Genomic DNA, 25750 nt, shown 5'->3' with positions numbered 1-25750 from the left:
CTGGCACAAGTGCTGTAATTTACTAGAATGAAATTAATTTCTTACCATTTCCATTATTAGTAAAAATACATAAGTTAATTTCTGCCCACTCAGTTAACTATGAATGTCATGTCATATTCAAACTACAGGGCTGGTGCTGATAAAGGAATGCTTGTAATTTGTAAGATGAGATAGATAGATACATACACACCTGTTTTTCCCTACATTTTACTTTCTAATCAGATTTTCATATATAATAGAATATTTTAAAGGTATTCAATATGTATCCGTATATTATTCATAATTTATTAGGGGAAATTTTAGTATGTTGGTTGTGTGATTTTTAATTTTTCATTACTAGGAATCAAAGCTTGGAGAACAGATTCAAAAAGTAGTTAGTATGGCCTCACTAACTGTGGTTTGTGAGATTTTTGATCAGAAACCTGAACTGCAACTTAAATCTCTACATGCTGTTGAAACCCTAAAAGGTTTTATTTCCTCTGTTCAACTTAATCAAGTATTAAAGAAGCCTTCCAAAATTGAGGAAAAAAATAGGTATGTCTATGCTACAGTTCAAGTCACTATCTATACATCTTTAATACAGAGTAAAGTAACTTTTTAAGATAACTTTTTTTGGTAATTTGTGACAAGATACAAGTTTCATAAGTGATAACTTAATTAATTTAGGATGTCTAAATAGCTAAATGAGCCTTCTTACTCTTCAGATCCAGAATATGGTGGAAGCGAAATGGATTTGCTCATCTTAGCTCTTTCTGTAGTAGGCGTAGGGAATTAGGACTCAATTGATTCTTACTGAAGTGAATAGATATCTTTCCACTGAATTTAATGGGAGTTGAATTGGCATTTAGAGTTTTGATTCTAATCTGCTTTCTATTAGGACATTACATTATTGCGTATAGTTTGTATGTAAAGAAACTGAAGTATTAATATGGACTTAAAAGTATTTTCTCTGTTACAGTTTATTTGAAGAATCAACATCTTCTCAAGGATGGGGGAAAATCGTTGCAAGCTATGTACATGACCAGTGGGTTTGCCTTCATTTTATTTTAAATAAGTATGATAAATTTATACCATTGTCAAATGATGAGACTCTGGAACTATCTTTGCTTGCAGTCCAAAGGCCAATAAGAACTCTACAGTCTGCACTGGAAGCTCTAACTCTTTTGCCTTCTGACCAGGTTTTACCTGTGTTTCATTGCATGAAAGTGCTTGTTCCCAAGGTAAGAGACAAAAAAGCAAACCTATGGTCAGTAACAATAATGAAGATTTTCCCCCCCAGAAATTAAACACTGTTTTCCTCCTCTTTATTTTCAGCTTCTGGGCTCATCCGAATCTCTCTGCATAGATGCATTTGATCTGGCTTGGAAAGTTATATCCTCTTTGAGCAACACACAGCTAATATTTTGGTCTAATTTAAAAGCCTTTGTTCAGTTTGTGTTTGACACTGAAGTTCTTGCTGTTGCTGCAAGTAGCAAGGGTCAAGCATATTCAAAAATAAAGGAGGTAAGTGTTAGTGTTCTTTTTTGTAAATGTATGTAAATTGTCGAGTGGAAGACATCTTTTCTTAATAGATGATTTTTTCCTCTCTCAGTTATCTCAATGAATTTTTCTCCTCACAAAAGATGCTGGATTGAGAACACTAGAACCAAAGTCATTTTTGTTTATCCTCAGAACATCAATATAGTGTATTCCACCCTTTCAGGAGGGACTGCCTTTAGGGGTAAGAAGGTTGTTTAATTTTCAGGTCCATTAAGTCCATGCTGTCTCTGCTGGTCCTGCCAGCTAGGGTTCTAGTGAGCAGTGGAGGGAAAATTGTCTACTATGAACTACACAGAAAAAGACCATTTCTTGTAGATCACAAAAAATCATTACATGGCAATGACTTTTGGTCGCTACCAATCTGTGCTGGCTTCAAAATGGTGACCTACAAGAGAGAGGCTTTATATCTCATTACAATTTGTTTCACTCATCCAGTTTCCCTTCACTTGTTCCTGTGATATAGGTAATGAAAGGTACTATACCTTTGACATGTAAATTATTCACTTCCCTTCCTATCCAAGATCTTCTGAATTCATGAAAATGATTTCAGTTTCCTTTGGTCTCATTAGTGAGTGTTTTGCTATAATTTCATATCTACAGTATGCATTATTACTTGTATCTTTATCCAATGGTTTATAGAGCTGTTTTTTGATAACATTGGTGAGCTATTAGACATGAAGTTAGGACACTATTTAAACAGACAACTTTTGCTGCTGCTGTAGAGTGTTTTTTTCCCAGGATTCCAGAATGCTGAGAAAAAAATGTAATCTTGCAAACAAAGATTTTATTATCTTAAAGAAAGATTAATATATTAACATTGGAGCCAGTTCTATTATATTTTTACTTGCCATTCTGGAAAACAGGAAATCCATCTTTACTGATTTTGGTGAAGTATGTCATTTCCTGTCCTCCAGGAGTCCAGTTGCTTCAGCTACATTTGATGAAGGGGGAGGGGGAGTTTCAGGAAAATTTGGAATTGAGTGAAAGCTCCTATTTTCCTGGGTTTTAGTAAAATCATTTTTGGATGTTTGTATTGATTATGAAGCTTATGGATTTTTTTATCGTTTACAGTTAGATCCTTGATGCCAGCATGCAAGTTTATTGTAGTGTATTTTGGCACCAAATAACTGTAGTCCATTCTGATCTAAATTGTAGCATTTTCTTTAGCTCCTTTCCTCATCTTTGTGTATATGTTTGACCAATTTATGAATTATGTTTTTCTTAATCTGTTACTTTAGTAAATGAATTTAAAAAGTCAGTGTTTACCAACAGTTACCCACATAGTGGTAACTGAGAATATTGTTGTTTTCCTTTCTGTTTAGAATAGAAAATAAATGTAGTATCTCAGATACGTCTTGTAGTAGCTTAGTAAATATTGAGTTTTTGATGACACCCACAGCAATATTAAGCCGATAAGGACTTGAAGGACTTTGTGTGATCTCTTGACTTATGTCAACACAAGAAAAACCTTTTACTCCACTGGCTTCCTACTTCTGATTAAAGAGGAAAAATATTCCCCCTTAAAAATATTTGGTTCCACTGTAGATGATCAGTGCTATAGAAAGATAGCATATCCTTTGGGATGGTACTGAAGAGTGAGTTGCATTGAGAGGCTACAAAATAACAAAGAACAGGAAGTTCTTATGGGGAAACTAAATAATCTCCAAAAAGCTTTGCGCTTGTGTTTGGACGATAAAACCATAAATATTGGGAAGAGTTTTAAAACAGTGTAATCTTGATTCTTCTTTGAGTGCTATTCCTGTAGGTGCTCCATTTACAAGTGTCTGTGCATCCCGACGCTGTCCACCAGAGATTTATGGTAGCAGTGTCTGTGCAGGTCGCACATGTGCAGTAGGTGTCTCGCGGTGCCGTTGGTGCCGAGTCTAGCATGCACATGACCTGAGCCCTCCAATTCCTTGTCAGCCATCCTCAGCTGAAGACTGAGCTCTGGGGCAGTGTTCATCACTCTTGCCAAACCTTTAGAAATAATAGTTTAAATAGTTAGTTAGTCATATAGAAAGTTGTAGTTAGTGTTAGTTTTGTTGGATCAAAAAAAAAAGTTTACTTTCTCTCAGTTTACCTTCCCGTAGTTCCCCCGCTGCGGGATCGGTTAACCGTTTAAGATGCCTGGCTCCCCAGGCTTTAAGCTATGCAGCTCCTGCCGCGAAGCAATGCCAGTTTCTGATGGGCACTTCTTGTGTGTCCGATGTCTCAGTGAGGTGCATATCCACAAAAATGTGCCCACTGTAGCAACCTAAAGGTGAGAGCCTGGCGTGACCGGGATCTCTGACTCAAAATGATGCTAATGGAGAAATCTCTCCAACGGGAGACAGAACAACGGATCTCCTCTCCGGGCACCCCTCCTTCAGGAGACATACCTTCCTCTAAAAGACCAAGGAAGAGGGCACAGAAACATAGGCGGTCTCCTGCCAGGTCGCTACCCCCGATGCCTACACATGCTTGGGTGAGCACCTATGACACTCCGGGCACCTCCAGCACCACTGAGTCCCAAGCGAAGGAGACACAGCAAACACAGCCTACACAAACGGCTTACGGTATCATAGTATCCTGGACGACTTACAGTATCACCCAGTGTCCTGGACTCTGCACTGGTGGACAAGACCAGAAAATGTATTCATGGGCATCCCCTTCCAACAGGAACCCCCATCAATAGTAATTACGATGGATGCCTCACTGATAGGCTGAGGCGCCCACATGCATTTGCACACAGTTCAAGGCAAATGGTCTCTTGCGGAGACTCGTTTGTACATCAATCTACTAGAGCTACGCGTGGTCCACAATGCCTGCAGACACTTCCTACCTCACATAAAGAACGAATCAATTCGCATAATGACTGACAACATTGCCTACATGTTTTACATCAATCGCCCAGGGGGCGCTCGATCTCACTCACTATGCACTGAAGCCACGAAACTGTGGAACTGGTGCATTCACCACAACACACACATTTTGGCCTCCTACCTTCCCAGTTGCCAGAACGCAATGGCAGACACACTAAGCAGGTACTTCTCTCAAGACCACAAATGGGAAATGAACGAGGGAGTCCGGCAATCTGTATTCCGCCGGTAGGGCACTCCCCTTATCAACTTGCTTGCATCCCCAACAAACCCCAAATGTGCAATGTTCTGCTTGAAAGCAGGAATGGGACCACGATCACTGGGGATGCCTTCCTCATCGCATGGGATGCACAACTGATGTGTGCGTTCCCAACGATTTCCCCTGATATTAGGTGTGATACACAAGATACGAATAGACAAGGCCAAGGTCATCCTCATAGTTCCGACATGGCCCAGACAAGCATGGTACCCTTACCTGATGGGCATGGCAATATGTGGCCCTTGAGCTCAACCTTGCCATCCGGACCCGTTGTCTCAGAACAGCGGTTGCACTCTTCACCCGAATATGGAAAAACTCCACCTACAAGCATGACTTCTGCATGGTTCCATTATGGCGAACTAGCCTGTTTGGAACAAGTTAAACATGTATTACTAAACAACAGGAAAGTGACCACACATAATACTTACCTTCAAATGTGGAAGAGATTCTCCTCCTGGTGTCAAGAAAAACGTGTGACAGCCTCCACAACATCGCCACCATTAGTGTTGGAATACCTACTGGAGCTGAAATGCTCGGGTTTAGCAACGAGCTCAGTCAAAGCCCATCTCGTGGCTATTATAGAATTCCATCATGAGATTGATAGGACCTCGATCTTTGTGCACCCCATTACTAAACGCTTTCTCGCGGGTCTCCAGAACATTTACCCAGAGGTTCGCTAACCTACGCTGGCGTGGGACTTCAGTCTGGTATTGAAATGCCTCACCAGACCACTATTTGAACCCCTAGTCATCTATTCCCTCCTTCGTTTATCCATGAAAATGGCCTTTTTGGTCACTATTACTTCCGCTAGATGGGTGAGTGAGATAGGGGCTCTCATGGCTGATTCTCCCTACACTTTATTCTTCAAAGACAAGGTTGTGCTGCATCTGCCCCCAAAATTCCTACCAAAGGTAATATCATATGAACCAACCAATCCATCTTCCCACGTTCTATCCCAAGCCTTACGGGACTCCCAACAGAGGCCGTCTTGCATACACTGGACGTCAGGAGTGCATTAGGGTTTTACCTGGAAAGGACCATACCGTTCCAGAAATCTCCTAGACTTTTTGTTTCTACTACCGACCATTCGAAAGGCTGCGCAATATCTACTCAAAGACTGTCTAAATGGATCTCCACATGCATTCAACCTTTGTATCGTATTTGGAACGTGGACCCTCCTGCGCACATCAGAGCGCACCCCACATGATCAGTTTCAACCTTGATAGTGTTCCTGAACATTGTTCCGATATTAGAGATTTGCAGGGCGGTCACTTGGGCCTCTGTCCACACATTCACTGAGCACTCTACAATCACTCAAGACTCCAGGGCTGATGCCATAGTTGGCCTAGCTGTATCTACCTCTATGACTCAAATGAACCCAAAGTCCCTCCTGCCTTCTGGGGGGGCACTGCTCTACATTCACCTGAAGTGGAGCACCCACAGGGACAGCACTTGAAGAAGAAGAAGAGACGATTATTCACCTTGTGTAGTAATTGAGGTTCTTCGAGATATGTGTCCCTGTGGGTGTTCCACTACACACCCTCCTCCCCCTACTTCAGAGTGTACTGCAGAGTCCTTACTGCGAAGAGAAGGAACTGGAGGGCTACCGTCATGCATGCGCTAGACGCGGTACCAACGGCACAACGAGATGCCTACTGTGCATCGGTGATCCATACGGACACTGCTACCATAAATCTCCGATCGACGGCGCCAGGATGCACTGACACCTGAAGTGGAGCACCCACAGTGACACATCTCTCGAAGAACCTCAGTTACTGCACAAGGTGAGTAACCTTTTTTCTTTTTAGAGCTTTCAAAAAATAATACCCATTGGTTTTCTTTTTTGTCAGTTCATTCTTTTTGAGTGCATTCTTTTTGAAAGCCACTTAATCAAATAAATGTTAAGATGTAACAGCATCTACGTTAAGTAATGGTTACATCAGATTTAGCAGTAGCAATCTTTGCTTGGATCCCAGCTGAAAGAAGACATGTTGTTGCCTTAGTATATACAAGTAAAATAATTCCAAGTGGTAGAAATCAGTATTTGACCTCTCTGTTTGGTCTCTCTCTCTTCACAGACCACCACACCTGGCAATCGCATGTTCAGTGTTGTTTGAACCTATGAGCTGTAGCCATTGTTTGTTTGCTGTTGTTTGTTTAAATATTTGTAGTTTTTGTTAGTAGTAGTAGTGTTAGTATTTTAAATATTTTCTTGCCAAGGTATATTTGTGCCAGTGTTGAGAGTCTTGAGTCTCTGTGACAGCTATCCCATTGTCTGCAGTGGGACATACCATGACCACAGGAATCAAGGAGGTAATGAAGGTCTCCTATACACAACTAAGAGTCCAACCTACCTTCTGTCCCTTCATAAGAAAATGAAGATAAAGTTCCTAAGCAGGTGTCTACTTATGTACATTCTTACCCCACTCTTTGGCAGTACCTCTTTCCATTGACCCCTGTAGAGTGTCCCTATAGCTTTTAGCTTAAGAGACATTAAAAATTGAATTGTGGAATACTGAGTTGCTTTAGAAATATAGCTAAAATGTTTCTGATATCTACCGTGGTGGACTCTACCGGCTTTAAAACATTAGCCAAAAAGTGGGCATAAGGGTAGTTTTGAGCTAAAAATGGAGTACTCCCACCATAGACTGCATAGAGCGGTGTCCACAGCTTTGTGCTTCTGGTCTTATTTCTTCTGCCTTTTTCCTCCTTTCCACTGGATCCATACTAATGCACACTCCTGCATGGGTTTAAATTTATTTTTTGTATGTGATGGATTTTTACCCTATTGGTTAAGGAATTTGTGAAAAAGGATTTTGTTGAAATGTACAGAAAGTATCATGCTTGTTCTCTGCAAGTTAAACAGATAGATGAAGAGCAGTATAGGTCCCTCCTTCATTGTGGTTTTACCAACTCTCATCCTTGAATTTCAGAGAGATAATTTCATGAGTCGGATTTTTTTGGTAAGAATATTAAGAAATATTCCTAGAATTATTTTTATCTGAAAGATCATATATGTTTCAGTATTCCAGTTAAAGATCCTTCTTCTGGGAATATTTTAGTTTGTAGTAATCACAGCACGTTTTATGGTTACAAAGACAGATCACATGGCAGTGAGAAAATTATATAATAATGGCAAAATAGTATCTTTTTCTGGAAATAAATTATTTTACTCCATAAAATCTTCTGCCTTCTCCAGGCTTGATTCTACTTTAGTAAACCATTCTGAGAAGAAATCACAATTAAAACTCTGTTTCAAATTACATATTATATAAAATACAGCTGAACTGTTACCATTCTAAATCCCTGTTTTTTAGAGGCTTACCACTTTTTGGAAGCATTTCTACTTTGGGCTTGCAATTTCTTACACTTATGCCCCTTTGGGCTGAGTGTATTTAGGTTTTGGGGTTGGGTTTTTTTGGAAAAGTAAAATCTGTTCAGCTACTGAAATGTCAGAGCAATGGCAACGAAGGGTGGTTTCACGTGTTAAGAAAATGGTTCGGACACACTTTTGCACTTTGGTAATTCAACCATTTTAACTTTAAACTTGCCATGGACTTTTTCTAATTTTTCCAACTGAGGATTAAGTACCATTTGATATGTATGAAGAAATTTAGTTTGGAAATAGAAGTTAGATTTCTCCCCCCCCCCCCTAAATTGTGAAGCGTTTCTACAACTCCAAATATATACGCTCATCGAAATAAACAAACAAATTTTTCCAAATATTTGAGGGTCAGACAAAGGAAAGGATTTTTACTTGTGTGAAAACACTGGATCATTGTATTCTTCTTTGAGTAGTGTCCCTATGGGTGTTGCACTCCTAGGTGCACTCGTGCCCTCTGCCCCTTTGATCAGAAATTTCTTATAGCAGTGTCTGTTTGGCCTGCGCATGAGTGTTACTCAGTCTCTTGCTCCACACCACTGTGTGAGTGAATCACCATGAGTTCCTTCTCAGCTGCCTTCAGGGCCGGCTCCAGGGTTTTGGCCGCCCCAAGCATACAAAACCAAAAAAAAAAAAAAAAAAAAAAAAAAAAGCCGCGATTGCGATTTGCAGCAGCAATTCGGCGGGAGGTCCTTCACTCCCAGGCGGAGTGAGGGACCGTCCGCCGAATTGCCGCCGAATACCTGGATCTGCCGCCCCTCTCCGGAGCGGCCGCCCCAAGCACCTGCTTGAGAAGCTGGTACCTGGAGCTGGCCCTGGCTGCCTTGGTCTGAGATAGTGCCTTAACAGTTGTCTGCATTGAGTTTTACCTTAGCTTAATTGTTCCTAGTAGTAGTTTTAGTTTAGTTGTAGTAGTTTTAAAAAATATATATTTCAATCTGTGTGTGTGTGTGTGTGTGTGTGTGTGTGTATATATATATATATATATATATATATATATGTGTGTATATATATAGACAGTTAGCTTTTCTCCACTCCTTGGAGTTTTACTTCACTCGGAGGGTGTCCCTGGTTCTTTTGGTTTCAGGCATTGCTTGTCTTGTTGGGAGGCAATCCCAGAGAGTGATGGATACTACCAGTGCATCAGTTGCCTCAGAGAATCTCGTATTTCCCCAAAGGGCAACTTCTGTCTGACATTAAAATCTAGAACCAGAAAAAAACGGAGATCATACTTCGACTCCTCATGATGGAGAGGTCGCTGCGCCCAGCCTCTGACCCAGGCCAGGGGACCCCCTATACACCAGCCTCTGAGTAAGTCTGCTGCCTCCACTTTCTCCCAACTGCATTCTTCAAGGGGATCTCAGAGGAATACCCAAAAGACTCCCAAAGACCATCGCTCGAGTTCTCCAGGTAGGAAATCTACCTTGAAGAAACTGTGGTCTCTGATAACTCCATCCACTTCAGCACCCATTGCTCTCTGACCCAGTGCCAATGAGACTGCTTGTTCCTCAGGTATCAAGGGCACTCTCAAACCTAAAGACTGTAAAGTCTTGGGCTCTGAGAGGTCATTGGTACTGTCAGTGGACCAAGGTGGCAAGAAGAGCTCTACCTCTTCTCACTTACTACCGAAGAAGCCCACTCCGGGCTCCATTGGACTCCCCTAGGAGTGGTCGAGATTCACAATACCGTCAACTCCCATCACACCCACCCAACTACATGAGGTTCCTCAGGGGGCTTGGAATTCTCCTTTTGCCAGGGAAGCATCCTACTCCAGTTTGGGACCCCAATCAGATTCTTAAATGCCTTACAAGATCACTGTCTGTACCAATGGCTACCTGCTCACTCTTCCATTTATCCATGAAAACAGCATTTCTGGTAGCCACCACGTTGACTCAACAAGTTGGAGAAATAAGATCCCTTATGGTATATTCTCTTTTTACAGTATTCTTCAAGGACAAGATCATATTATGACCACATCCCAAGTTTTTACCAAAAATATCTTCTGAGTTCCATATAAACCAACCCACTCCCCTTCCGATTTTCTACCTTAAACCTCACCTAGGCAAAGAAGAGGCGCCGTTACATACACTTGATGTCGGGAGCCCTGGCCTTCTATGTTGACAGGACTAAACATTTTAGAAAGACTCCCAAAGTATTTGTCTTGATCTCAGACAGATCAAGAGGGTCTGCACTCTCTAAACAAAGACTTTCCAAGTGGATATCTGACTGCATTATTTATTCCTATCAATCTTATAATCTCCAAACACCCTGGGGTATACAAACTCACTCTACAAGGGCTATTCCCACCTCTACAGCCTTTCTCAAAAATGTTCCCATCATTGAAATATGTAGAGCGTGAATTGGACCTTTGTACACCTGTCTGCTGAGCACTATGCAATAACTCATGACTCTGCTTCCAATGCTGCGTTGGGCTTGGCTATACTTTCATCAGTATTGGACTGAACTCCAAAGCCCCCTCCTCCTTAGAGGGAACTGCTGAGTACTCATCTGATGTGGCGCACCTAAAGGGACACTGCTTGAAGAAGGAGAAATGGTTATTCACCCTGTGCAATAACTGTGCTTCTTTGAGATGAGTGTCCTTCTGGATTCTCCTCTACCTGCACTCCTTCCCCTCTACTTCAGAGTTCTCCGCTATGCAGCTTCTCGGTAGAAGACTGCGGTTTGCCCATGCTATATAACAATGACACAGAGCACGAGACTGAGTAATATGCACGCGCAGGCTGAATAGATGCTGCTATGAGAAATCTCCGATCAAAGGTGCAGAGGGCACAAGTGCTCTTAGAGTGGAGCAGACATAGGGACACACATCTCAAAGAATCACAGTTAATGCACAGAGTGAGTAACCATTTCTTATATATAAGGCTAAGATATTTTCACGGATATTTTTAGTAAAAGTCAGGGACCTTTCCCTGACTTTTACTAAAAATAGCCATCACAAAATGGGGAGCCGCAGGACAGTTGCGGGGGCCTGGCTGGGAGCTCCAGGGGCTGCCACCACTCATGGGGGCTCGGAGTTTCAGGGTCCCCATCCCCCACAGTTCTGAGCTGTGGGGTCCCCTGCCACCAGAGGCCAGGAGCTGCGGGGTCCCCCGTGGCCGCTCTGAGTCCCCCAGCGCCCATGGTAGCGAGGAGCTGTGGGGAATCCTGCACCCACAGCGGGCAGGAGCTATGGGAGTCCCCCCAGCTGCCCACGGTGATGGGGAGCTGCGGGGACCCCACTGACGGCAGTGGCCGGGGCATCTGGGTTCAACCTGCGGTGGCCGGTAACTGCTGGGTACCCACACCGCCTCAGAGCTTGGGGCTCCTGCTGCCTTGGGTGGCGGGAGTACCCTGCAGCTCCTGGCTTCCCTGGGTGGTGGTGGGACCCTGCTGCTCCCAGCCGCCTGCGGGCTTAAGTCATGGAGGTTTTCAGAAGTCACCGATTCCATGACTTCCGCAATCTCTGTGATAAAATTGTAGCCTTACTTATATATTGAAGTAAATGCACATAATGGGTGAATTGTTGCCCAGCCATTGGCCCTCAGAATTAGGGAACTGTAACTGGCTCCAAGACACCCTCATCTCCACTATGCTGAGCAAATCTCTGTCTCGGAAATCAAGCCCAACGTATTGGATCAGTACTACAAGTACATTTAAATAATCTAAAGAGAAGGTAGGTGAGGTAATATCTTGTATTGGACCAACTGCTATATGAAAGGTGTATATAACTTCCAATAAGTTACCTCACCTCTGCCTTGTCTTTCTCATAGCCTGGGACCAATACAGCTACAATAAGATTTAAATAATCTAGATATTTTGTTGGGAGTTAGGATTTTTATCTCTTTTTTTTCCCCTCCTCAGATCATACTCAAGCTAGTTGAAATGTCCACTGCAAGAACTGGAGTCTTTAATACAGTGCTTAGTTATTGCTGTCAGTCATGGCTATTTCCTACGTCTGATGACACAGGTGCTTTAGAGAATCCCTTCTCAAATGCTGGAAACTACAGTGAACTTATCACAGAGGCCTGTGTCTTTGGAATGGTATTTAGGCGAGATCAAAGGTATAAAATACCCTGCATTTAATTAGATTTTCATTATGTATGTGTGATTTTATTTGATTTTGTGCTTTTTAGCTACTCGGTTTAGTTTTTTGAGATTCACTTAATTGTGTTTTCTCTCTTCGTCTTTCAAATAACTTTTCATTTGAGAAGACTCATTCAGGATGTCCATGCCTTTGTAGAAAATCTTGGAGATGAATGTGCAGCAAATGTTGTCACAGAAAGGTATGTTTTTTATAGTTAACATGTATGATAACTGCATCCTTCATTGTTGCTGGGGGTTGGAATAATATTCTTTGTATGTTCTTCAAAGCCAAGTTCTTATGAACATGGTCATAAACTCTATCCTAAATACTGGTAAATCATACATGTTTTAATGTATGTTTATATTCAGGGATTGTCTAGATAATACTTAATCCTGCCATCAATGCAGGGGACTGGACTAGATGACAAACCCCCACGTGCATGCCATGCCCCAATACCTACAACCTGGCCCCTCACTCTGGGGATGGGGAACCGACCCCTCCATGCCCTGCCCCCCATTTTCCCCTCCGGCCCCCTCTGGGGGTATCCCATAGAGAACAAGGGCCTAGTGAGCTCCACCTCCCTGCACCAGCCTCACCTCTCCTGCCACACGTGGAGTCCCTAAGGTAAAATCCATTCTCCTCTGCAAACAAGGGCTCGCTCAGCTGAAGAGAGCCCACTTAGCTCAGTAAAAGGAGTTTAATTGCACTGTTTAACATGCAATTAAAACTGGGATTAATAGCGATTAATTTTTTTGATCTCTTGGCTGCCCTAATTATTACCAGTATGTCTTGATCTCTGTTCTCTTGGTTGTAGACCACTCTTCAGTTTGGTCTAATATGCACAATTCAACAGCAAGCTCTGCCTCCCGTCATGGCTGTAGCTGGGAATTTGAATGAAAAACTATGGCCACCAGAATATTGATCCTTTGTGCAGCTTGACACACACTTCCACCCAGACCCAAGGAAATATGTCCTCCCTAGCACCTCTGCACCCAAATAGCATTTCTAGCTAGTTTCAGTAGCTACTTAAAAACTTAATTGACAATCGCCAGCCTTTACTTGACACTTCTAGGGGTTTATTGCTTCAGCATTCTCATCCAAGAGGGTCTCACTTTACAAAGAGTTTGATATGACAGTCTGATACTCAGTTGTCCGTAATGTAATGAAAACCTGGAGTTGAGATCACTCACTCCAAAAGTCTCAGGGTACCCTTTCTTCTAATTCATATGTAATCAAACACCATTTTGTAAATGGAACATTTATTACTAGGGCCCTACCATATTGGTCAATTTCACAGTCATAGGATTTAAAAAATTGTAAATTTCATGATTTCAGCTATTTAAATCTGAAACCTCACAGTGTTGTAATTGTAGGGGTCCTGACCCCAAAAGGAGTTGTGGGGTAGGGGTTGCAAGATTATTGTAGGGAGGATTGCGGTACTGCTACCCTTACTTCTGTGCAGCTGCTTGTGGTGGTGCTGCCTTCAGAGCTGGACAGCTGGAGAGTGGCAGCTGCTGGCCAAGAGCCCAGTTCTGAAAGCAGAGCCAGCAGCAGCGCAGAAGTAAGAATGGCATAGTGTGGTAATGTCACACTTACTTCTGCACTGCTGCCTTCAGAGCTGGGCCCTCAGTCAGCAGTTGCCACTCTCCGGCCGCCCAGCTCTGAAGGCAGCAGTGCAGAAGTAAGGGTGGCATGGTATGGTATTGCCATGTTTACTTCTCAGCTGCTGGTGGTGGGGTGCTGCCTTCAGAGCTGGGCACCCAGCCAACAGCCGCCGTTCTCTGGCCAAGCTCCTTAACTCTCCTCTCCTAAGGCAAGTTATCCATTCCTTTGATCATCCTCGTAGCTCTTCTCTGCACCTGTTTCAGTTTGAATTCATGTTTCTTAAACATGGAGAATGAGAATTGCACACAGTATTCCAAATGAGGTCTCACCAGTACCTTGTATACTTGTAATAACACTTCCTTATCTCTGCTGGAAATACCTCGCCTGATGCATCCTAGGAATGCATTAGCATTTTTACAGCCGCATCACGTTCATGTCTCATAGTCATCCTGTGATCAACCAAAATACCAATGTCTTTTTCGTCATCTGTCACTTCCAACTGATACGTCCTCATCTTACAGCAAATTTTTTTGTTGTTAGTCCCTAAGTGTATGTCCTGCACTCTGCACTATTAAATTTCATCCCATTTCCATTACTCCAGTTTTCAAGGTTGTGCAAATCTTCCTGTATGATATTCTGGTCCTCCTTTGTATTGGCAATAAATTCCACCTTTGTGTCATCTGCACATTTTATTAGCACAGTCCCCCTTTTTGTGCTAAGGTCATTAATGAAAATGTTAAATAAGATTGGCCCAAGACTGATTCCTGTGCAACTCCGCTAGTAAACTCCTTCAGGCGTGACAGTTCATCTTTCAGCATGACAGGTTGTAGTCTCCCCTTTAACCAGTTCCTTATCAATCTTTTGATTCTCATATTAATCCCCATCATCTCCAGTTTACTAATAATTATCCACATGGAACTGTATCAAATGCTTTACTGAAATCCAGGTAGATTAGATCTTCTGCATTTCCTTTGTCTAGATTTAGAAAATTGTTTATCTTCTCAAAGAAAGAGATTAGGTTGGGGTCTGGCATGATCTATTTTTTGTAAAACCATGTTGTATTTTATTCCCATTACCATTTTACTTCTATGTCCTTAACTACTTTCTCTTTCAAAAATTGTTCCACGATCATGCATAAAATTGAGGTCAAACTAATGGACCCATAGTTTCTCGGATTGCTTCTCTCCCCCGCCCCCCTTTTTTTTTTTTAAATATAGGTGCTATATTTGCAGTTCTCCAGTCAGTAAAAATTCTTGCCTAGTGGGTTTGCAGTTTCATTTGCCAGTTCCTTTAATATTCTTGGATGGAGATTAGCTGCCCTCCTACCCTTGATTTTGTCCCATTAAACTGCTCGAGTTTGCTTCCACCTTGGATGTGGCAATTTCTACTTTCATATCCTCATTCCCGTTAGCTATCCTGCCACTGTCTCCAAGCTCCTCATTACTGTTAAAAACTGAGGCAACATTTTCATTTATGTGTTGGGTCATACCTACATTATCTTTAATCTGCACCCCATCCTCAGTGCTTAGTGGCCCCACTTCCTCTTTCCTTGTTTTCTTCTCATATATATGGCTAAAGAACCTTTTTACTATTGATTTTGCTTTCTTTTGCAAGGTCCAACTTTGCTTGGCTTCTGGCAGGTTTCACTTTTCCCCTACACTGTCTGGCCTCCAAGAGGCCCCTTTTCTTGCTGATCCATTGTTTCATTCCTTGTAGGCTTTCTGCCTGCTTATGTTCTTACCTTTACATGTGAGTAGTCCTGTTGATGTCAGTGGAACTACTCACATGCATAAAGGTAAGCATATACATAAACCTTTGCAGGAGTAGAGCCTATATGGCAAAAATCATTATTAGTAGACAGAGAATCATGTCTTTTGTCTTGATTGTGGTGTGGATGAAGGAGGAATGTGGGGATAGGGGGAATTAAATGGTAAAAATTAAATTTGCAGTCCAGATATGGTTTTCAAAATGTGCTTATTTCTAAGAAAAAATAAATGTTTTAATGAACGAAAAGCTATATACACACACAATTGAAACCTTTCAGAGTATACCGGCTAGTTACTTACATTGAAGTTGGTTGGTGAGTAGTTCACATAATTTCACTACATACAGCTTCAGCATCATACAAGTACCCAGTCCCTCTTGACAGATGGATGCTGTGACGCTAAAGAAATCTCTTTACGATGTTTCATGGGTATTTCATTTGTAACATGGAACTCTAGAAGACATTTACCTGCTGTTTGGAATGTATTTTGGAATTTAGATTTTCATTTGCCATATAATGTGATTGAAACATGCATATTCTTTTAACGTAATACCAAGTACTTGTGCAAAATATACTAACCTTTAGGGGTGTCCTCTGACTCTCCCCAGCTTCTTTCTGTCTTCATATTTGTTTTTAATAAAATTAAAATATCAAATTAATATTTTAGATTATAAAAAACCATATTTATTATGTATGAGGTTCAGCTTGCTTAATATCTGAATTAGTTCATTCTCATTTTTGTGTTAATAAAATGTTTTACAGTACAAACAGAGATGACCATTATGTGCGAGTTTGTGCCGTCAAATTTCTATGCTGGTTGGATGGATCAAATACATTGCACAAGATGTTTATGGAAGACCTTGTCATCAAACTACTTGATAAAGTAAATTTCTGTTGATATCATACTAATTAATTGAAATATAAGGTACTCACAGTTCAAGGGGTATTATAGAATGGTCAAAATCTTTTTTTAAAGCATCTCTAGCTTTGACTTCCTTATCCAATAAATAATATCTTTTTACCACCACCACAAGACCTGTCAGTGTGATTTGAATATTCCTGGCTATATTATTGCTTGAGGATGAGATTAGAGTTTATTCAGCCAGAACTGAGGAAGTAACAGTGGCAAGTCTCAGGTTTGTTACTCCATTTGTGCTGGGCTGTTTTTTTCATTGCACATATTCAAAACATAAGCATCATTGTCTCGAGAATTTGTATTTGGCTTGGCGATGTTGAAAATGCTGGGTTTCCCTTGCCTTCTACTGTGTTGTCTAATATCTTTCATGTCCAATAAACTCTAGGCTATTCGTAAGATTTCTAAGAGGTTTGGCTTATAAAAATAATTTTTTGGCTGATGGCAGTGGAAGGCCCAATCTTCAGCTACCCTATAGTTACTCTATCCCCCAGTGCTGGCACCAAGCATTCCAAAGCTGCCATGAGAGGATAGGGAGACCCTCTGAGGGCATGTAAGCTCCTATGGCAATCCCTTTCCTGTGTCTGGTGTAGGGCCTTGACCTAGGGCTTCCATGCACTCCAGCAGTCCCTGGCTACTGAGACATCCCCTTAGGGCTATCCGCAGCTGGTGTAATTTAGAGTAGACTTTAAACTACTCTATGTTCTGCTGGGTGACTAGACCAGCGCACAACTGGTTCAAAATCAGAACAGCGCAAAAGTGACTGAAAGCCAGCTTGGCAGTCCTTGGGGTGCTATTTTGAACTATCACTTGTTTTATCTTACAGCTTTGTAAAATTGTCATATAAACTATAATTCCAGATGAATTTCATAGAGTAGTTATCAGTGGTTCAAATTCAAGCTCAGGGGGTCACGAGGTTATTACATGGGGGGTCGCGAGCTGCCAGCATCCACCCCAAACCCCGCTTCGCCTCCAGCATTTATAATGGTGTTAAATATATTAAAAAGTGTTTTTAATTTATAAGGGGGGGTCGCATTCATAAGCTTGCTATGTGAAAGGGGTCACCAGTACAAAAGTTTGAGAACCACTGATAGCAGGAGTGTTTGTAAACAAGACATGAGAAGTAATTCGTCAGCTCTACTCCGTGCTAATAAGGCCTCAACTGGAGTATTGTGTCCAGTTCTGGGCACCACATTTCAGGAAAGATGTGGACAAATTGGAGAAAGTCCAGAGATGAGCAACAAAAATGATTAAAGGTCTAGAAAATATGACTTATGAGGGCAGATTGGAAAAAATAGGGTTTATTTAGTATGGAGAACAGAAGATGGAGGGGAGACATGATAAAAGTTTTCAAGTACATAAAAGATTGTTACAAAGAGGAGGAAGAAAAATTGTTCTCGTTAACCTCTGAGGATAGAACAAGAAGCAATGGGCTTAAATTTCAACAAGTTCGGTTTAGGTTGGACATTGGGGAAAAAATTCCTATCAGGGTAGTTGAGCACTGGAATAAATTGCTAGGGAGGTTGTGGCATCTCCATCATTGGAGATTTTTAAGAGGTTAGACAAACACCTGTCCTAGATGGTCTAGATAATACTTAGTCCTGCTTTGAGTTCAGGGGACTGGACTAGAAGACCTCTCGAAGTCCCTTCCAATCCTATGATTCTATGAACAAGTTACTTAACTACTGATTCCACGATGTTTGGCAGGGACATCCAACCCCAGTTCTTTCTTCCAGTCCCAACCTCCCTTTACCCCCCACAATTGCTAGAGTAAAAACTATCTTAATATTAATTCAGATTTTAAAATAAACTTGTTTTGTCCATAATCCTGCCTCTTTTTACATTTGCTTGACATGAACATTCCGGCAGTTGGCCCAGATGTCAAAGTTGCACGTGAGTATTTTTACAAATCAAGAGCCAGAGTCTCAGCTAGTGGAAATCTGCATAACTCCACAGACTTCGGTGAAGGTATTTCAATTTCAACCAGCTGAGACTCTGACCTCAGATTTGAAATTTAAAAAAATCCTATTGCTCACTTGAGTGAAGAAAACGTAAATCAAGAGTAGCCAATTCAGTGTGGTCTTCCTTTCCTGGGGATAAGCTGAAACTTTAGTTCTGAGATATATTAATTGCCTTATTCATTTCAGTGGTGGTTAAATATAAAATCTAAAGATGTTCGTTTTGGCTGGGATTCTCAAAAGAGCTAAGGGAATTAGATGTTGAATTCCCATTGAAATTCAAGGGAAGTTAAGCATTTAACTCCCTATAGATCTCTTGAAAAGCCCAGCCTTAAGTGTCAATGTTAACTATTTCACTGCTGATCATTTTTATGAGAAAGTCCAGCTAATGTATTTACCTCACAATACCAAACCCCATCCTCCCTCGTGCCAGAAACTTCGGCGGTTCCCCACCCAGCTGCCAAAGCCACCACCTTCCCCATAGACAACTTCTGTAGAGCAATTATGCATTGTGAATTCAAAAATGCATGGAAACTTAAAAACTGCAAATGGGAGCACAGTATAAAATAAATTGAATTTAATATAAAAATAAATAATGCACAGGCTACTGTCCTGGTTGTATTCTGTATTTTCATATTTAATTCAATGAGTTTTATATTTTACAGAAAATGAAAAGAACTTGCCGCAGATTCCAAGGACCCTTGTGCCAGAATTTAAATCCCATTTGGCAGAGGGCTTGCTCGTATTTATTTGGTCTGTGTTTAACTTTTATGTTATCTGAAGAGACAGCTCTCTTCTTTTGACATACTGCCACAGTTGCAGTAAGCAGAGGCACGAGACCTGGATTCCTCTTGCTATAAAAGAGAAGGGCTCATGGGGCTCAGGCTTTGGGGCTGTTTCGTTGATGTGTAAACTTACCGTCTTGGACTGGAGTTCTAGGACCCTGCAGGGTGGGAAGGTCCCAGAGCTCAGGCTACAGTCTGAGCCTGTAAGTCTGCTACACAGCAATGAAACAGCCTGAGCCCCACGAGCCCGAGTCAGCTGGCACAGGCCAGCCAGGGGTTTTTCTTTGCCTAAGGGGCACATATTACAATTCTGTCATGAGTTTAAGGACATGAGTTTAATCTTTAGGGTGCCTAGAGATTTCATATAGGCAGTCTTTATTTCTTAAAACTATAGGACAAAACGAACAAATAAAACAGTAAATAAATTATGAGTTTGTTCATGTTATGCTATTCACATGCAAATTGAACCTCCAGAGTACTACACACACAGATTATATATATATATATATATAGGAAATACTTTCAGTCAAATATTTCGATAAGTAGAAAGGAGAATATGTAAGGAAATGCCTGCCTGATCTAAATTAGTGTGTGTTGTATTGACAGCTGCTTAATACTTGATTTATTTGACCTATTTTCTCTCATACAAACATGTTTCTGTTGTTGACTAGAACTCCAGTTACAAGCTGAGCCAAACTCCAGAACTGAATTATTGCAGTGTTTATTAGTATTATCAAAACGCTAATCCCAAATTTCAATTTGGAAACTAAACAATTTGTTTCTTCATTTGGATATTCATATCTGCAAGTAGGAGCTTTAATAGTTTTTATACAACTAAATGTCAATTTGAGTGCCCTAATTTAGGCAATCTAATTTGAAAACTGGGATCCATGTTTCTGTTTATGCTGCATTTTGAGTTAATTACTTGTATGTTGTAGGTGCTGTTTTTGAATAGTCTTTTGAACACATTCTTTCTCATCTCAACACATAAGATTTGTATGCTTGTACGTTAAGATAAGAATGACCTAATTTTACTTAGTATCCTTCCTAAGTTCAGTTACTTTTTGTGTGTGGATTTCAAAATGTAATTCTAAAAAACCAATACATTTCAGAATAATACTTGAAGAGCTATTGAAGAGACCACTTATATCTACCGTTTAATCCATTTTTTTAAATTTTAAAAGTTTAAAAGACTTATTACATGTACTTTGAATTTCTTTTCAGGATGAATTGGTGTCCAAATCTAGAACACGCTATTATGTGAACTCTTTACAACACAGAATTAAAAATCGGCTGTGGCAAACACTGCTAGTTATTTTTCCAAAACTTGATCAGGTATTACCTTTATTACCTAATTGCTTTTATTTTTAATGGAATACTATGTAATTTTATGTAATTTTTGTTAAGCAAAAGTGAATATATTAAATGGAGTAGGCAATTTCATAAATATTTGATCTATTTTTGCACTTGGCATCCAAAAGTCCAGTGTAATATAAACTTCATTTCTGTAACATGAACTCTCATGTAAGATAGATTTTCTAGAGAGACAAAATATTAGTTGCAACACTTATGTACATTACAACAGATTTGATAATTTATTTACATGAAGGCTGACTAATACAGTTATCTGTATGTGCGGTCTTAATGCTGGATCCTGCAAATGGACTTCAGTAGGTCTGGGATGTGAACAGGTTGGATCCATTTGCAAGATTTAGTCCTTAAATTCTGTATAGCCAACACCTAGATACTGTAGTGATTTGTGCCCTTAAATATCATGGACAGATGCTGATTCTAGTTTTCATTTAATAAAAATACTACTATTTAAAATATTCAGAATGTTTAGGGTTTACTATTCTAAACCTCTGGTGCTTGTTTGAATTTCATTTATTTTTCTTCCTAATGGAATATTTTGTATTGTTTGGATAATCTGTCATAATGTAAGTAAAAACACAATGCCTTGCATGGAAAGAATTGAAAGAAGCCATTAAAAGAATTGTATAGGTACTACATTCATTCTTTAGAACAGTTAGAGTGATGACCTAAATTCTGGCACAGCAATATAATTTTTAATTATGTAAAAGTTCAAAAGATACTCGCTCTTTATTCCCACTTCATATGAATTGGTTATATAAAAGAGTTGTTTTGAAAATAAGGTATTTTGTTAATACAGTTATAATTTAAAAAAAAAAAACCACAGCACTTCCTTGCTACCTCTTAATGAAAAATAAAGGACCACCTTCTGCTGTGTGTTGAGGTTAACATATTTGGCAAGATAGGGCAGAGGAGACTAAAGCAGCAGTTCTGCAGCATATTTCTTTTTGGCCCCAGATATTTCAGTATCTCCCTACAGAGTAGAGTTTTTCCCACATTGGTGAACATGTAGCATATAGATATTAAATGTATCTATTAAATATTGTTGCTTTGATTGTTCTAAGGTGTTTCAAACAAGATTTGAGGACCAAATGACTGTAAAGTTTTTGGTTTTTGTAGTTTAGCAAGATTTTGAAATTTATTGATGAAACTTTAGATGACTAATCAATGGGGGGGGTTAATTTTATTTTGCTCAGAATTTTTTGACTGGGACTCTTGACAAGATATTTCAGGCTGGATTTGGTAACAATCAAGCATCCATAAAATACTTAATAGAATGGATTATCATCTTGATTCTGCACAGATACCCCCAGTGTCTTGAAAAATTTTGGAATTGTTTCTGCTATGTAAGTAAGAATTTTGACATTCATTCTGTGTCTAATTTGAACAAGTGTAAGATGTCTTCTCACATACATGGGATCTAATGCAATATTTCTTGTACATCCATAATTTTTCTTAAAGTCAGTAAGTGTTTTGAGTGCTTAAAGAACACAAGATCAAACCCACAGAATCTGATTCTGTGTGGCACCCTGATATGATACTTTGGTGTGACAGGGGGCTGTAACCCGCATGGATGCCTCCAGCTTGGAAATCCCCATGCTCGCTGTGGTTCCCCAGGAAGACTGGTATTGGTGTAAGAGCCCAGTAACATCCCTCCTGGCAGCCAACAACATAGGGGCTTTCAGGAGTATGACGGGACATGGGATGGCTCCACAAAAAGTCATTGAAGGCACTGTAAATTAAAACAGCCATAGGAACTCCTCTGTCTTACTGTGGGAGCCATGCCAGCCTTTGGACCAGCCTCAAATCTTGGAAGTACAAAGGTGTTAAAAAGTCAAATTTGTTTCCCCATCTAAGTTGTGTCATCTGCGAAGTGCAGCACAGAATCTGGTTTCTAGTGTGCTTGTGTCATATAAGTAATATTCCCATTTATAAATTAAAGCTTTTAATGTGGCCGTTTTGCTCAGCATCGTTACCCAGTTATGAGTGTTGGAGACAAATTTTGAATATTGTTCACTTTTGTCTTTCAAGATATTTTGCATTTTCATATGTTGCTAAAAAAAAGTTCTTAAAATTCACCATCTTGAGGGGAGGAAAAACCTTCCAAACAAAATGTACAAATAAAGTAAATATTTATTTTAATCTTGATGGTAGATATATGGTAGAAGTGTTCAATAAATATTTCTGTTCTATATTTGGAAAGAAGTAGGATGATGTACTTGTATCCTATGAGGATGAAGACCTACTTTTTAGTCCATTCGTCGCTGAAGGGGATGTTAGATAACATCTATTAGCGATAAACATTTTTAAATTAGTAGGCCCAGATAACTTGCATCCAAAAATCGTAAAAGGGCTGACTGAGGAGATCTCTGAACTACTGATATTAACTTATAATAAATTGGGGAGTACCAGAGAAATTCCAGAAAACTGGAAGAGTGCTGATGTGCCATTATCAAAAAGGAAAACCTAAAGCTAACAATAGGTTGATTAGCCTGACATCAATACCAGCAGAATAATGGAAAAGTTCATACAGGATTTAATTGACAAGTAAAGAATAGGTCTGTAATTAATGCTAGTCTCAATGTTTCTATGGGAAATAGATCTTTCAAACAACCCTGATTTCACTCTTTGTCAACCAAGTTTGTAATTTCATGGTAACTGCGTGGATATAATAGACTTTTCTAAGGCATTTGACTTAGTACTGCATGACATTCTGAATTAAAAACTTAGTATTATACAGTAAGCACATGTTAAATGGATTAAGAACTGGCTCACTGACAGCTCAAAAAGTAGTTGTCATTGGGGAATCATCATTGAAAGGGGGTGTTTCTAGTGGGGTTTTGCATGTCTGACACTATTCAACATTTTAATCAGTGCTCTAGAAATACATATAAAATCATTGCTGATAAAATGTGCAGATTACACCAAGATTGGCACAGTTGTAAATAATGAGGATAGGGCAGTCATAAAGAGTGGTCTGGATTGCGTGGTAAACTGGACCTGTTCAAACAATATATATTTTAATACTCCAAATGCAAAGTTGTACATCTAGAAACAAGGAATGCAGGCCGTACCTACAGAATGGAGGACTGGAAAACAGAGACTCTGAAAAGGATTTAGGGGTCATAGTGGACAAACAACTCAACATGAGCTCCCAAAGTGGTGATGTGACAAAAAGGGCTAATGGTGATCCGTGGATATATAATCAGGGAGTAGGAATATGCAGGTGATTTTATTTCTGTACACATTACTGATAAAACCCAATACTGTATACTGTTCTGGTGTCCACATTTTAAAAAGGGTGTTGAAAAATTGGAGAAGGTGAAGAAAAGAACCACAAAAATGATTTGAGGACTGGAGAAAATGCCTCAGAATAAGAGACTTAAAGACCTCAATCTGTTTAATTTATCAGAAATACATAGTAATCAAGTTGCCTCTCAATTGCCTAAGTACCTTCACAGGAGAAAATATGAGGTACCATGAGGCTCTTTAATGTAGCAGAGTAAGGCATAACAAGAACCAGTGGCTAGAAGCCAAAGCCAGACAAATTCAAATTCAAATTAGAAATTAGGTACACATTTTTAAACAGTGATGATGATTAACCTTTGGAACAAATTACCAAAGGAAGTAATAGATTCCCCTTCTCTTGAAGTCTTCAGATCCAGACTGGATGCCTTTCTATAAGATAAGCTTTAGCAAAATACAAGTTATACTTTAGTCCAAGGCTCAGCAACGTTCGGCACGCGGCTCACCAGGGTAAGCACCCTAGCAGGCCAGGCCAGTTTATTTACCTGCTGACGCGGCAGGTTCGGCCGATCGTGGCCCCCACTTGCCGCGGTTCGCCGTCCCAGGCCAATGGGGGCGGCGGGAAGCGGCGCGGGCTGAGGGATGTGCTGGCCGCGGTTTCTCGCCACCCCCATTGGCCATCACATACAGCCCCCAGCTAAAATCTCTCCAGCACATTATCCACGATCTACAACCTATCCTGGAAAATGATCCCTCACTCTCACAGACCTTGGGAGGCAGACCAGTCCTCGCTTACAGACACCCCCCCAACCTGAAGCAAATACTCTCCAGCAACTACACACCACACCACACCACAGAAACATCAACCCAGGAACCAATCCCTGTAGCAAACCTTGTTGCCTACTCTGTCCCCATATCTACTCTGGCGACACCATCAGAGGACCCAGCCATCAAGGGCTCATTCACCTGCACATCCACTAATGTTATATATGCCATCATGTGCCAGCAATGCTCCTCTGCCATGTACATTGGCCAAACCGGACAGTCCCTCCGCAAAAGAATAAATGGACATCAGGAATGGTAACATACATAAGCCAGTAAGTGAATCTCCCTGGTCATTCTATTACAGATTAAAAGTCACTATCATTGAACAAAAAAACTTCAGAAACAGACTTCAAAGAGAAACAGCAGAACTAAAATTCATTTGCAGATTTAACACCATTAATCTGGGCTTGAATAGGGACTGGGAGTGGCTGGCTCATTACAGAAGCAGTTTTTCCTCTCCTGGAATTGACACCACCTCATCTATTATTGGGAGTGGACTACATCCACCCTGATTGAATTGGCCCTGTCAACACTGGTTCTCCACTTGCGAAGTAACTCCCTGCTCTCCATGTGTCAGTATATAATGCCTGCATCTGTAACTTTCACTCTATGCATCTGAAGCAGTGAGGTTTTTTACCCACGAAAGCTTATGCCCAAAAAAAGTCTTTAAGGTGCCACCAGACTCCTTGTTGTTTTAGCTAGTTCAGTTCCGATCAGTTTTTTTTTTTTTCACACTTTTGCTTTTTTTTGCACAGGGACAAATTGTCACGATAATTTTTTATCTAGACTTAACTGAGAATGCAGCTTATTTCATATATACCATAGTATAGTTAGTATTGGTTAAAATATTTTACAAAAACGAACACAATATGAATAACTAAAACCATACTCTTGTACAAAATTACTTAATTTTTTAAACAAGTGTTGCTAATGAAAACATGTTTTTCCAGTAGAATGGTCATTGTGGTTATAAAGACTGCAGCTATAATTGGAGTCTATAGAACACTTTGTGAAATACAAAAAGGTGCAGCAATAACATTTTTCCATTTATTACATTGTGTTCACTTCAGGGTGAAGAAAAGCTTAAAACTAGCATCTGTACATTTTTATCTGTGTTGTCTCACTTTGACATTATTCTTGAAAATACGTCTGAGAAGGTA

At 40.3% G+C, this 25750-nt stretch overlaps 1 protein-coding gene across 10 annotated transcripts in view; it reads left to right on the top strand.

Moving 5' to 3' along the window:
* Positions 1 to 25750, top strand: part of TARBP1 (TAR (HIV-1) RNA binding protein 1) — a 110575-nt gene that overhangs the window by 54851 nt on the left and 29974 nt on the right. For 8 of the 10 annotated variants that reach the window (XR_010599766.1, XR_010599768.1, XM_065589039.1 and 5 more), the window contains 9 exons: positions 341 to 534; positions 959 to 1220; positions 1315 to 1503; positions 11900 to 12099; positions 12250 to 12321; positions 16255 to 16375; positions 20373 to 20483; positions 21716 to 21865; positions 25661 to 25747. Coding sequence is in view for 7 of the 10 variants with exons in the window: in XM_065589039.1 (XP_065445111.1) it covers positions 341 to 534; positions 959 to 1220; positions 1315 to 1503; positions 11900 to 12099; positions 12250 to 12321; positions 16255 to 16375; positions 20373 to 20483; positions 21716 to 21865; positions 25661 to 25747 (1386 nt within the window). In the remaining 3 variants the exon portion in view is untranslated. The remainder of the gene's footprint in view (positions 1 to 340; positions 535 to 958; positions 1221 to 1314; positions 1504 to 11899; positions 12100 to 12249; positions 12322 to 16254; positions 16376 to 20372; positions 20484 to 21715; positions 21866 to 25660; positions 25748 to 25750) is intronic. The other 2 variants (XR_010599767.1, XM_065589038.1) reach the window with 1 other exon arrangement.

The sequence above is a fragment of the Chrysemys picta genome, chromosome 3, assembly GCF_011386835.1.
Source record: "Chrysemys picta bellii isolate R12L10 chromosome 3, ASM1138683v2, whole genome shotgun sequence".
Taxonomy (NCBI): domain Eukaryota; kingdom Metazoa; phylum Chordata; order Testudines; family Emydidae; genus Chrysemys; species Chrysemys picta.
This window is presented reverse-complemented; position numbering and strand designations above follow the sequence as displayed.